Genomic DNA, 13744 nt, shown 5'->3' with positions numbered 1-13744 from the left:
ATCCGAAAAAGTAAAGCCAAGGAAGGAGGAAACGGAATGATAACCTGCTTTGACGTCTCATATAAAATACTATTTTTACATCAGGGCTTCTCAAACATATTTGTCACGGTATCACTTCTCAGGTAAAAACAAAAAGATAAATCCGTACGCAACTCAGGGCTAATCAAATACAACCACTGCAGGAACTGCTTGAAGCGGCCTCTGTATGGTAGTTACTTCATACAGTGAGCTGTTAGAGGATACTGGCTTACTGAATAAGTAGGTCTCCATGGGGTGTACTGTCGCCACCAGCAATGTCTGACAGTAGTGGAGAGACAACTCTTGGAAAACCAATCCAAAAGGCAATCCGGCACATATGAAATGGCTCACTTTACGAAGCATCCATCACCCAGAAGGTGGCAGGCATATTATGAGAAACAGCCCCTAAGAAAACAATGATCGGTGGAGCCCAGCACAGATTACATGAAAAAGGAGAGTGTTTCCTCCCACGGAGACATTGGAGGAAGAGAGAATAAAAATAAAAATAAATGAGTTGGCCTAATGTCACCCACCACAATCATTCAATTCAGGATGCGGAGAGAGAGAGAAACATTTCGCCCATATGAGAAATGGTGTCCAGGTGTCACAAACCCACACTTGTAATTATGAGAAATCTCCAGGTATATGGGGGACAGCTATTCTACTCCCTCTTCTGATGGCTTCGGAGATGAAAGTCAGAGGAATCTATTCTTTCCATTCGTAAGAAAACAAATGGGACCACTTTTAGATCGTGACGCCAAAAAGCAACTTCCACACGATGGACATGAACAGAAATAGCATGCTGCCTTATCAAATACCAAGCAAAAAGGGAAACAATTCAATCTAAACAAGGTAGTAGTACAACATGGGGGGAGGAATGTAGCAAAACCATGTGATGCAACGTTTAGGCTGCATTCACACGGCAGTTTATTCAGTATCCCCACCAACTGTAAGTTCCTGTAGTATATTTGAGTTTTCACACAAAAAGCCACTTCCAGAAAATAGAATACAGTGCACCCACAATTTATGCTCCCTTTACATTCGCGATCGCAACCTGCAATTTTCCACTCTCTGTTTATTTCTTTCCCCTCCAACAGCACACCCAGTAGGTTTTCCTCACCAGCCTCTGGGAAAGAGATGCCAGGGCTCTGGGGGAGACCCTCCTTTGGGGGAGGGGTTGGAGGGGGGTCCTGACTTTGCATGATTCTGCCTTTGTGCACTGACCCCCCAGAACCGATCCCTCACGTAAACGGTTAGCCAACTCTATTACACATATATAGTGCTCGTTTCCATGTTATTTTATTCCGGGGGGGGGGGGGAGAGATCTGCTTGCAGCTCCCTTATCCTGGAAAATCATGGGAATAAAGTGACAAAATTTGGGGTTGTACACTGGCATACAGTTTTTTTTCTTGGTATTTTAATGGGGAATCACAGGGGAACAGAAGGACGCATATGTAGAAGTGAGGTTTGTCCAAGGATGTTTGTTGTGTCACACCAAACTCACTGGTGTGGTGTGAATGAAATTTAGTGTGACATTCTGGTATATCGGTCAGAAAGCCACAGTTCCATAGCACTTCAGTGTGAAAGGAATATTAGAACATTACAGAAGCGCCGGTGTTATAATCAGGAAAACTAATGCCATGGATATTCTTGGTAGGTTTGTGAATCTAGCCCATAATGTCTTCCTTTGCTCACAAAGGCTGGATTTCCCCCACTCATTACAAGAACATCTGGTGGGAAGGAACACACCAATATGAACATGATCCTGACAGCACCGTGGTTTCGGATGCATTATTAGTTTGCTTGTTTTCAAATTATAAATAAATAAATAAATGCAGGATATAAAATGTATAATTAGAAAAATAATGTAAAATAATGGATACTTTTTTAAAAAAAAAAAGCAGGAATGAATATTAGGAAGCTATCAAGACTTCTAAGATGTGTAGACATTCCTATAAAGGCAGCAGAGATCTATGGAAGCCATCATAATAATTTTCAGAAATGAGACTTGGATAAAGACTGAAATGCATCGTTGCAGTTACAAATAGGTTTTGTCTTTTTTTAAAAAAGAGGAAAGCAATTTCGTCAGCACCCCAACCGCATCTCCAGCCCTGAGTAGTTCAAACTGCCTGTGCTGCTTTGCCAAACTGCCAGATATGTCTACTGGAAAATATCTCGCACTGTATAACATCTGGGCCTTGGGAGTGCCTTCTGAGACAATGGGGGGGGGGGAAGCGGAGGAAAGAGGAAGGGGGGAGAGTGTAATGAGATCCTTGGAAATAAGTTTCCCTAACCCTTAAATGGCAGTGGCAGACCTGTTAGTAGATGCCTAACAAAAAAAATCTTTCTAAAGCTTTTTTTATAGCCGTGCACAATGAAGATGAAGTATACTAAAGTCAAAGATACTTTTTAAATGTTTGCAGCACTGTAATAAGTCTTGCTTCTCCAGACTATTCTCCTAGTTACAAAACATTGTCTAGGCCCGGAATGGTGTGTCTGTGTGTGTGTCTGTATGTCTATCTGTCTAGCTATCTGGCATGTTTTTGCCATTAAACTGCATCTGAGGGTGATGGGCCATCATCGAGACTTGTTCCTTCCAGAGGGACTCACTCCACTACTCTATTCAGTGTGGTAGCAAGAAGTCTTTTTTAAGGAGGGGGGAATAAACGGGGACAGGAGACAGAGGGAGGACTGAAGCCCTCATAAAGGAATCCACCAAACTGTGGATTATACAGTGGACTCATGATCTGATCTCACTGGATTGGATCAGGTGAGTCTACCTTGCAAGCAGAGTTCTATGAGCTCTTCCTGCATCGCTACTGTCAGATATAGGATTTCAGTCTAAGCCATTAAGATGAGAATGACTACATTTTTTATTGATTTGATTTATTGTTACGGTTCTTGACCAGCACACATAAATATGCTAATTAAACTAATCAAAAGGAGTATTACTACTTAGGGAGGTAGACTACAGCAGTTAATATCACTGGATCCTCTTTAGCTAGTCCTGAAGATGCCTGAGGATATTTGGACACTGCTAATTAGATTGGACCGAATTTTTATGGCTCTAGCACAGAATTTGGCAACCTTCGCTGACACATTAGGGTTAGCGTCGGAAAGAAGCCACTCTATATAGAAATTATCCGAGCGTCCAGGTAGCTCTGCCAGTATAGTGTGGATAAGCTCGCCTCGCACCTCCTCGTAGAAGCAGCATCGCAGAAGTATATGGCCGATAGATTCCACTTCTCCTGATCCGCACAGGCAGCATCTCTCACATAAAGGGATCCGTTTGTACTTCCCCTGGAGAACTGCTGAAGGCATTATGCGGTTACGGGCCAAAGTGAATGCTCTTCTATGAGAGGGTATTTCCAGGTGGAATAAATATCTGGCTGGGCGGGCCAAGTATCTCCTTTCCTCCTCAATTAGAAAGTGAGGTACTTTACTTAAATCCTTCTGTCTTTCTATATCTATAATCCTCTGTTTGACTACAATATTAAGAATTATTTCCGAAGACCCAGCAAATTACAGGTTATCTTGGGAACTGAGGAGAAAGGATATTCTTTTTTGAACTACAGAGTGGCCAAAATTAGAGCACACATGACTGTTTGCTAAAATTCATAGTGTGTGTGTGTGTGTGTGTGTGAATAATAAGTGTGTGTATAAATAATAACCTTTTGTTGGGTTGAATGCCAGTTCTTTTCAATGTCTGCCAAGAATATAAAACTACTGAAATTTTAGTCTGTCGAAGGAGGAGAGGAAACATCTTTTACTAGGAAAGTACTTCTAAAAACTTGAATAAGCTAGCAAAGATAAGCACCATTTAACAGTTCTTCTTCATTACAGGTTTTGAGGAGGAGGAGGAGGAGGAGGAGGAGGAGGAGGAGGAGGAGGAGGAGGAGGAGGAGGAGGAGGATAAAATGAAACGAATCCTCTTTCCTATTTGCATACTGTGGCATTAGAATGAAAGAGCACTCCAAATTCTGCCATTCACTGTACAGTACCTAAACTTGCAGATCCATAAAATCTGAGATCTTTTCAATTTGTCCAGGATACAAAACAAAACCCTCTTTTACCTACACATATGAACATTCTTTTCTGCTCTTTTTCCCTTTGTGTGTGGAGGGGGGAGGAAGAGAAAGGTTGTAGGAGGTAATTGAGACAGCATCCAGCTTCATTTTATAACAAGGGAAATTATACTCTGCAGATTTAGTCCTTAACTGTGCTCTGCAGTCAGTCAAAATAACCACCTGTAACCAGCAACGCTGAATAGGCCATCATTGTTGCCACATGGTAATGAGTTTGCAAGGATTTCCAACATTGAAATTATCCACAATTGGTCACTGCAGCTTTTTTTAGCAGCCAAGACCGTAAACCCTCATTTTCTTTAAATTCAATCTAACTGCAAAGTGCTCCATTCAAATATTACACCACTCTAAAAGCCATGTATCAGTAGCTTCCAAAATAACTAACTTCTAGAATAATGTGGCTCAACAACACCAGATAGTTCTTATATACGTTGTTCACCAATTATTCAGAATCTAGGACAGGAGTCACTTTCTCTCATATATATATATATATATATATATATATATATATATATATATATATATATATATATATAGGGATCATTAGATGCAGCAGATAAGTTCAACCTAATTCAATTCAAATTAAAAACTGAAAAATATTAAGGTGTTTCTCCTCTTTTACAGTTGCCTGAGTGCATAATGTGTGTTTACACAATGGAGCGGTCTCCCCTCTTCTATCCTCCCCCCCACATCTGCTCAAGGAGTTTCCCCAATCTTCCAGAGCAGATTTGGGGATGCCATGGTGTGTGTGTGTGTGTGTGTGTGTGTGAGAGAGAGAGAGAGAGAGAGAGAGAGATTCTGCAAGTATGAATTTTTGCACTTACGGAATGTGTTAGTTGGATACTGGCCCTTGGTTCTAAATTCAGATTTCTATGCATGACAAAACCACGAAAATCCTGTAGAAGCTATTTTGTGATGGCTGTTTGTAATCAGATCTCTCAAAGATTTTACAACTACACAGAGACTTCAAATAAAGTAAAATAAATGCTGTTTCCACGCACTTACTTGCCTTTTTTTAATCGGCAAATGAAAAATTAAATCAACCACAGCTTTCTAAAGGCTATACACTCAATACAAAATTCAGCAGAGAAAATCCTTAATTTTACTACCATTTTTCTTTCAAGCTGAATTGTGGTGAAGGGGGTGATTTGTGGGGCGGGGGTCTTGCAGCTGGGGAGGGGAGAGTTGCAGCGCACATGGTGACCTCAACTGTTTTTCTTTCTGATTTGCAGATATGGAAACCAGTTTGGTATTTTCCTACACCTGAAAAGTGGTAAATAAATATTTATAATGAATACTAAGGGCAGGCTCGAACACTTATTTAGTGAAATGCAAAGTGCAAGATATATGCATTATAGTTAACAGAAATGAACTGCAACGGTGGGGATAAATGCTACTATTTGTAAACTGTAAAATATAACGTATTGTTCATACCTCTAAATCTTGCTATGTAATCTGGCAACATTACAGTCAAAACTCTTTGCTAGAACATTCTCAAGGACATACAGCACGTTGCTCTTAAGGGGGAAAAAAAGTTACCTGACTCCTGAAGATAGCGATACACCAAGAAATTCACTTCATCACTGGTTATGCTCATCTTAGCCCCACCTCAATATGATGAGGTCTGCAAGAAGTGTGATCCACGCTCTGTTTAAAGAGGAAGAATGATAAAACACAGCTTTGGGTTACCATCACCTAGTTGTTTTTATTTAAACATTCATTTCTATGGCCACATACTAAGGTATACATTAATTTACATCTTTATTACAGCCATAGTTCAAAATGAATTGACCATAGGAAAATCATCATCATCATCATTTACGGAGTTGGGACATCAGTTAACAGAAGTCTTGAAAGAGCTTTCCCCATTCATTGACAACCTCGTCGTCAGATTACTGCAATATATTGAGCTGAGTCTGGTACAGAACACAGTAGCTAGGTTTATCGTGGAGGAAAACTACTCTCAGTGCCACGAAAATATAAGGCCCTCTGCAGCTCAGAACCAGGTTACTTTAAAGACTGCCTTGTATACCCAATAGGTCACTGTGACAATATGTGAGAATCTCAACTGCAAATCACAAACCCCACGTCACCCACAGTCATTCAGTGTGTGCCTGCCCCTGTTCTGCATTCGTGTTGAGATGCAGCAGACACCCACTATCAGCACTTTTCAGAAGCAACTGAAGACAGTTTTGATCTGACAGGCTTCTCCAACAGAATGAATGGGTTTTTGCCATAAGTGTCTATTTTGCATTTTTTTAAACACACACACAATACACTATACTCACGCGCACACACTTGCTCTTTATAACTTTTTTGTTTTTTGCTATTTTCATTATGCATGGTGCCGAGGTGCTTGCACAGAATGTAATAATAACAACTTCGTATATAATTTTAGCACAGTGCTGCTCTCAGCGATTGCAAAGGACCTAAAGCCACCAGGCTCAGAGATGCAAAAGCACATGGCAGTGGAAAAGCTGCTGCAGCAAAACCCTGTCTAGGTTTTTCCAGCTCTCCAGCAATACAGATCCGCTTGACGCCCCCCCCCCCCGGCACCTACAATTATAGCTCAACCATACTCTAATTTTAAACAGGTCAAGTAGGATGCCTCCTCCCCCATCCATTCCTATAAATTAGATTTGTGTCATAATGCATCATTAAAATCAAATGCAAACACTGGAGAACAAACAGGGAGGTCTATTTAGAACAAACCACTGAGGCAGAATGTCCTTTTGCCCATTTGGCAGCACAGTGCAGTAATTTGGGTCATACAGACCTTCATTGTTCTAACCCAACGTCAAAGCATTAAATAAGAGTTACTGACACCTTCCTTCACTGCAGAAACTACACGGTTGCCCCCAAAGTGTGGGGGGAAATGAAAGAACCCAAAGCAAAAACCCCTTATCTGGCACTGCTTCACCAGGTGAAGTAGCACTTAAGACAACACTTAAGGAATTATTTGGCAGTGAATATGTCATAAAAGTACAAACTGAGTAACTTAAATATAAGAACACCTATGGAAACAAGCGTTTATGACCAAATGTGCCTCTTTTTCAAAGAAAACATCGTGCATTAAAAATAAAAGGCCGTATTAGCTTTTAAACACATAAATATGCTTAGACAATGCATCAAGAGGCCATTTCAAGCTACAATACTTCTCACTACAGCAATCAATTTTTTTAAAAAAATCTGGCAGCTTCAATATTTACAATGCCCCCTCTGCCCACTGGAAAGCATTAAATTGCATTAAACAAAAAATAAGAAAGGGCAGGTTATTAGCATCGTAGCTGGCCTCTCTTTCCCTTTCACAGCTAAGAGAGCCTTTGCTCCTTGAAACTGTGCTCAGCAATCCCTGTTGCTTAGAGTAGCATCTGCTGCTTTAAGTCAGCTATGCTCGTCTACAGGTGTCCCCAGAAGTGAAGGTCATGCATGACTCTAGCAGATGTCCCTGCATTATTTATGTGAGCCGCTCTTCGGAGCTGTGCGGTGCTTTTATTTTACTGTCCTCCCATATTTCGTCAACAATTCAGATTGATTGCCCTCACCGACACTAACCCTATAGCTTAACGATTATGGCAAATTAAGACCCTTCTTCTAAGTGTTAATTTTATTTACTGCAGTGATTTGTACTTCATACAAAACCAACCTCCGTATTATTATTATTATTATTATTATTATTATTATTATTATTATTAGCTCTTGAGGAAAAGGCTTGGTTTCTTGTCCTCTGTTCCTCTTCCTTCAGATGATTTCCTAATTAAGGCTCAGCTTTCAAAAGCATTTAATACTCTTTTTTTTGTGAGGGGGAGGGAGTCTTAAAAGCACCTATCAGGAATATTCAGCAGTATAAGAAAGACACACATGATAAAACGATGGTGCAAAATGGGATCATTGTTTTATCTTAAAGCCCAGTCCTGCAGCTAGAGAAAAGAACTGTTTTGAACATGAAATACTCGCTGTCATACCACTGCAAGATCAGTGAGTCGTCAGCTAAGCAGGTTGCAACTAAGCAGTCAACCAGAAATAGCCACTGTGGCGCATGAGTCAATGCCAGGATCACAAAACACTGTTGCGTCACACAGAAATGGCATGTGGTGGACATGGAACATCTCACTCGTTCATCCTTTCTACAGGCATTTGTGTCACTATAGAACTATCACGACTGTATATAGCTTTGGAATCAGGGAGTTGATGCTTTTTCTTGTTGTTGAATTGCCCCAAGGTCATATTTAGCAAAACCTGAAACTCTTAAGACGCATCATGCATACAAATGCCTTGTAGCAGCTGGATGCTTCCATTGATTAAACAAACAAACTCATATTTATTTAAGTATTTTTATGGCCCAAGATTTGTGATGCAGCGGTCTGGAACATTTCTGTTTAAAACAATAATTAAACTGCCAAAAATATCAACGAGTTACCATATTTCAGCCCACTGCAACATTCAGGGACCGGGCTACAAGATTCAAGAGTGGTTCCAATGTAATAATGTATATTCAGATAATGGTCACACAACGAACGCATGCAGATGGGCAAATCATATTGGAATGAGAGATCCATAAAATGGGTTTAGCCCAGTGGATCCTTCTATATTACCGACCCTGGAAAACTTACACTGAAAAACCCATTTGAAATTAGCATTCTTGCGTATTCTTACGTATTTGTATTACGTATTAAGGGCTATGGATTCTAGTGTGCAGTCTGCAACAGATTTTCTGAGTAATTTCTGCCATGTTTGTTTAATCTCCGCCTGCTTGGTTCTAATTTATGACAGAGTGAGTTCAAACATATTTATTGAAAAGTTTTTGTGAACAGGAGATCATTGAATGACACCTTGACAGAGCATAGCTCAAAAAAACACTTCTCTCAGTACATAATACAGTACATAATACACACATCATTTTATTTGTATGTCACCTTTCCATAGTTAAATCCACGCTCAAGGCTTACAACATGAAAAAAAAGTAATTACAAACACACCAAAATTAGCCATAAACAATAAATAAAATATCAAAAGTATCAATAACAGGAACACACACACACACCCCAAAAAACCGCTAAACCAGGCATGTCAAACCTGCGGCCCTCCAGATGTTTTGGACTACAATCCCCATCTTCCCCAACCACTGGTCCTGCTAGCTAGGGATCATGGGAGTTGTAGGCCAAAACATCTGGAGGGCCGCAGGTTTGACATGCCTGCGCTAAACAATACACCGGCCCAAGACTCTGTTTAGCAGCCTCAGCTTTTGTAGCTGGAGTCAGTCAGCCAGAGCCCCGCCCTCCCAGGCCACCTGGAAAAAGGTCTCTCAGTATTATGAAGGCCAAGGGTTCAGCCATAAATGTGCGAGACTGCATGTAACACACTTACAGAACAATCCCATGTCGATGGCAACACAGGAACACACAAAATGTAACTTTCCAGCTGGTATATTTTACAGTTCTGAGTTTCAAACGGAGTGGTTTGCAGGCATGTATACAATGTCATGGTCAACCTTTGAAGAAGCCGTTCCCCACCTGTTGTCTGCCAGATGCTTAGGACTACAGACCCCGTCATCCCTGACAAATGGCCATGCAAGTAGAGGCTGATGGGAGTTGTAGTCCAAAACATTTGGAGCGCACCAGATTGTGGAAGGCATGTTTCTAAGTAGCTGCAGTTCCATGGGCTTGTGTCAAATACCTGTTTCAATAAACCATTTACACACAGTTTGCCAGTCAAGGAGCCATTCTATGGACGCCGACATGTTACATCAGAACTGGCTAAAGTGATGTGAATTCTATAACGAAGATATATTTTAAAGGGCAAATGTTATTTGTTTGTTTGTTTGTTTACGTTCTTAGGCACCTACCTCTAAAAATAGACTCAAGGCTATTTACAATACGAAAGTAAAACAATATAAAATATGCAAGATTAAAACAGCCATACAACTGCACTGACAATTAGTGGGTGCATTTCTAAGAATGTATTACCACCTCCACCCCCACCCCCCAAATACCTATATCATAACCAAAACAGACATAAGGCAGAAGAAAAATGCCTGGGAGAGGTCAGTCTTTGCCCGTCACTGAAAAATATATTGACGTCGGCACCAAGAATATAGCTCTTAGTAACAATCCAAATATAGCTATTAGTAACAATATTAATTTACATGATCGATGGTTCTTTTTTATCTTGATTAGAATCCCTTTATTAATTAGATTAGAAGCCAAAGGAAAATCATTGTGTCTATAAAACCGCTTAAGTACACGAATCATAAATAACCTACATCCTTTTTTCTCCGTCTGTATTAGCATTCCAAACACCTACATCTCTGAATGCATTAATACATTTTGTCCTGAAGACAGTAAACAAGAATTTGCTTGGCATAAATAAACCACTCTGAATCTTCATACACACTGTTACTATGCAATTCTAAAAAAAAACAAGGCTTTTTTGTTTGTTCCTTCCATCTACACTTCTGCAGGTGCCACAGGACCAACCGAATACAGACAACAAGAAGGATGGAGGAAACAGAGGGTGCCCTGGCTCACATGTCGTCATGTGATGGTAAGCTGTGCCTAAGTATGAATGTCCCAGGGAGGAGATGGCAGTTGATTAACTCCTTCTTGGTTGTTTTGCTGTTGTACAAAACCAAGTTGTGCAGTGGCTGAACAGGTCATCCAAAGTCAGGCTCGTAGTTTAGTTCTTAGCTACAGTATGTGGCTAAGGAAGAGAGAGCTTAATCACCAGTTCTGGTTCAGACAACACTCAGTGCAGTATGGCAACAAAAGGGACGAGCAAAACACCTGCAAGCTCCTTTCCAGGAAATCACATGTTCACACAGATCATGTGAACAGATTTCCCTGTGCATTCTGAGACCATCTTTTCTTTTCCATAATGGACACTTCAAGCATCTGTGCGCACAGTAATCTCGCATCTAATGCTTTGCATTTAAACAGCCCTTTTCCTTCAACATGCCTCATACTTTAAGCAAAAGAGTGTCTGAGTTTAGTTTTGTATAGTGTACCTTTGCTTCCGCTGTTATAGCACAGCCTGCTGGTATGATTTAAATTTACAAAGGAAGAACACAAACCTTGGCTAGGATTACTGGGAACAAGCTCTGAGCTTGCAACTAACTGGTTTGGAGGACTCACTCAAATCACAATTTGTCAGTTCAGATGTAGCTGCAAACTGTGATTTGATCAAACTAGAAAGTACAGTGGTACCTTGGTTTTCAAACGCAATCCATTCCGGAAAAACGTTCAGCTTCCGAAATGTTTGAAAATCGAGGCACAAAGGGCGGCCTGCAATTCCAATGGAAAAAATTGGGTGGGTGGACTCAGCGGAAGCCGTTCGACTTCCAAGGCGGGTTTGAAAACGGAAGCATTTACTTCCGGGTTTTCGGTGTTTGAAAACCGAAATGCTCGGCTTCCTGGATGCCCAAACAATAAAACAAACCCATTTTAAATTACAAATGCTTAATCTGTCTTTGAATTGCTAGAGCAAACTTAGTTTAGTGGACAATGCTGAAATATCCGTTCTGCAAAATTACGGCCTCAGGACTCTGATTGAATATGTAGAACTGGCAAAGCTGATGAGGAAGATCCGAAACCAGCGTGACGAGCTGTTTGAAAAGGACTGGAGTAAATTTATACAATATATGAGAGAACATTGTAAACATTTGAAAACGTTTGCAGGTTTGAGTTAAAATATTTTGTAATGTTAATTTTTGGAACTGGTTTGCAATTGTCAAGGTAAATTTTATAAGTATAGAAAGAAGGTAAATAAGTTGATATAGAAATGCTAAGATGAAAGTGAATATTTATGAAAGCCAGGGAGTGGGAGGAGGGGAAGCCAAGGCTCAGGATGAGCAAAGTTTCAGGTGATGGTAAGAATGGATTGTGACTATGGTAAAAAATGTAAACTTAATAAAAATTATTCAAAATAAAAATAAAAATTACAGCCTCAGGACTCTAGAGGAAGAGCTGCTCAACAACAACAAATTCGTAAAGACTCTTCTGACAAAATTATGAGAAATATTAAGAGTGCACAAGTTAGGGAGTTTGTTGAAATGCATTCTGATTTTGCTTCTCCAAAAACATTGATCATCTTTATTTGTCTGAATTCTACTTTGAATAATTTTGGCTACTGAAGACGGTAAGCATCACTGAGCCAGTACTTTGCTTCTTAAGCACATCACTAGACATAAATATGAAGGCCAAACATACCAATATCTTGGTACTATTTACAGGTAGGTAGCAGTGTTGGTCTGACGTAGTCGAAACAAAATAAAAAAAATCCTTCTAGTAGCACCTTAGAGACCAACTAAGTTTGTCATTGGTATGAGCTTTCGTGTGCATGCACACTTCTTCAGATATCTGAAGAAGGTGCTCTAAGGTGCTACTGGAAGGAATTTTTTTTATTTTGTTTCAACTACGTCAGACCAACACGGCTACCTTCCTGTAACTGCACAGCAAGACCATCGTTTTCATTCTTATATTTGTTCACCTCTTTCTCAAGCACACTGGGATGGATCTGGACTTCATAATACTTAGAGTAGACCCACTGAAATAAATGAAACTTAATTTAAACATTTAAAGTCCCACAGAGTTATAGCCAACTCAGTTCTACTCAAGAGTAGTGGCCCACCCAAATTAATGAGCCTAAGTTAGTAATGTATTTTATTTTCAACAGGTCAACTCTGATTAGAAAAAAACATTGCATACATTGGTTCAATCGGTCTATCCTAAGCACGACAAGGTCTGGATCCAACGCACACACTCCATTATCAACCATACAGTATACTGGGCTCCTAAAGCAAGTTTTGTAAAAATCTTCTTTAAAAACAACAACCACCACCCAGAATTCTATCTCCCCTAAAATCCTTTTAAGCCCTGCATTTTCAAGCTGTGCCCTATTTATAGAATCACCAGATGTTACATATTTTCCTGATCGCTTTCTGGAGGTGATGTAGGACATCTTTATTTTTATATAGGCCAGATGTTTGGTGGCAGGTTGTTTTTTAGCATTGGATTATTTTACCAATAGTTTCATTTTGAAAATATTGTTAGGTATCCTGCGCCTATGGAATGCAGTACTGCAAATAAATGCAAAACAGAATAGCATTACCATATAGTCCTGGAACACAGAACTTAATTATTTTACATCCTGAAGTTACTTAAAGAATCACAGGCACTTCAAGCTAGTGTTTACTGCAATCCAATGTAGAGCTTACAGCCATGTGTTGGTATTTTGAATTCTTCCAGTTAATTAAAATTTCAAAAATTAAAGACAATAGGACAGGCACCCCCAAACTGCGGCCCTCCAGTTGTTTTGGCCTACAACTCCCATGATCCCTAGCTAACAGGACCAGTGGTCGGGGAAGATGGGAATTGTAGTCCAAAACATCTGGAGGGCCGAAGTTTGGGGATGCCTGCAATAGGAGGACCCGTGTACTCAAATTACCTGTCCGAATCTTTTAAGCGGAATAAAAAGAAAACCACAATTCTTTCTTTTGAGGTAACTGTGCAGCGGCAACACTGCTGAGAAGTGTGTTCTATGCCATTCCAAGATTAAGCACCACAGGACAAAGAATCACATTGATGTCTTATACATGTAAGGAACAGAAGTCCATTTATTGAAGAAAAGATGCAAATAAACTACCA

The 13744-nt window shown here is 40.1% G+C and overlaps 1 protein-coding gene across 4 annotated transcripts in view; it reads right to left on the bottom strand.

Moving 5' to 3' along the window:
• Positions 1-13744, bottom strand: part of TBL1X (transducin beta like 1 X-linked) — a 132165-nt gene that overhangs the window by 24475 nt on the left and 93946 nt on the right. For all 4 annotated transcript variants that reach the window (XM_035115968.3, XM_060273485.2, XM_088667709.1 and 1 more), the window contains one exon: positions 5643-5750. In XM_035115968.3, the coding sequence (XP_034971859.1) occupies positions 5643-5700 (58 nt within the window). In that variant the 5' untranslated portion in view covers positions 5701-5750. The remainder of the gene's footprint in view (positions 1-5642; positions 5751-13744) is intronic.

The sequence above is a fragment of the Zootoca vivipara genome, chromosome 4 (assembly GCF_965207765.1).
Source record: "Zootoca vivipara chromosome 4, rZooViv2.hap1.1, whole genome shotgun sequence".
Lineage (NCBI taxonomy): Eukaryota > Metazoa > Chordata > Lepidosauria > Squamata > Lacertidae > Zootoca > Zootoca vivipara.
Note: the sequence above shows the minus strand (reverse complement) of the source record. Positions and strands in the feature narration are given on the sequence as shown.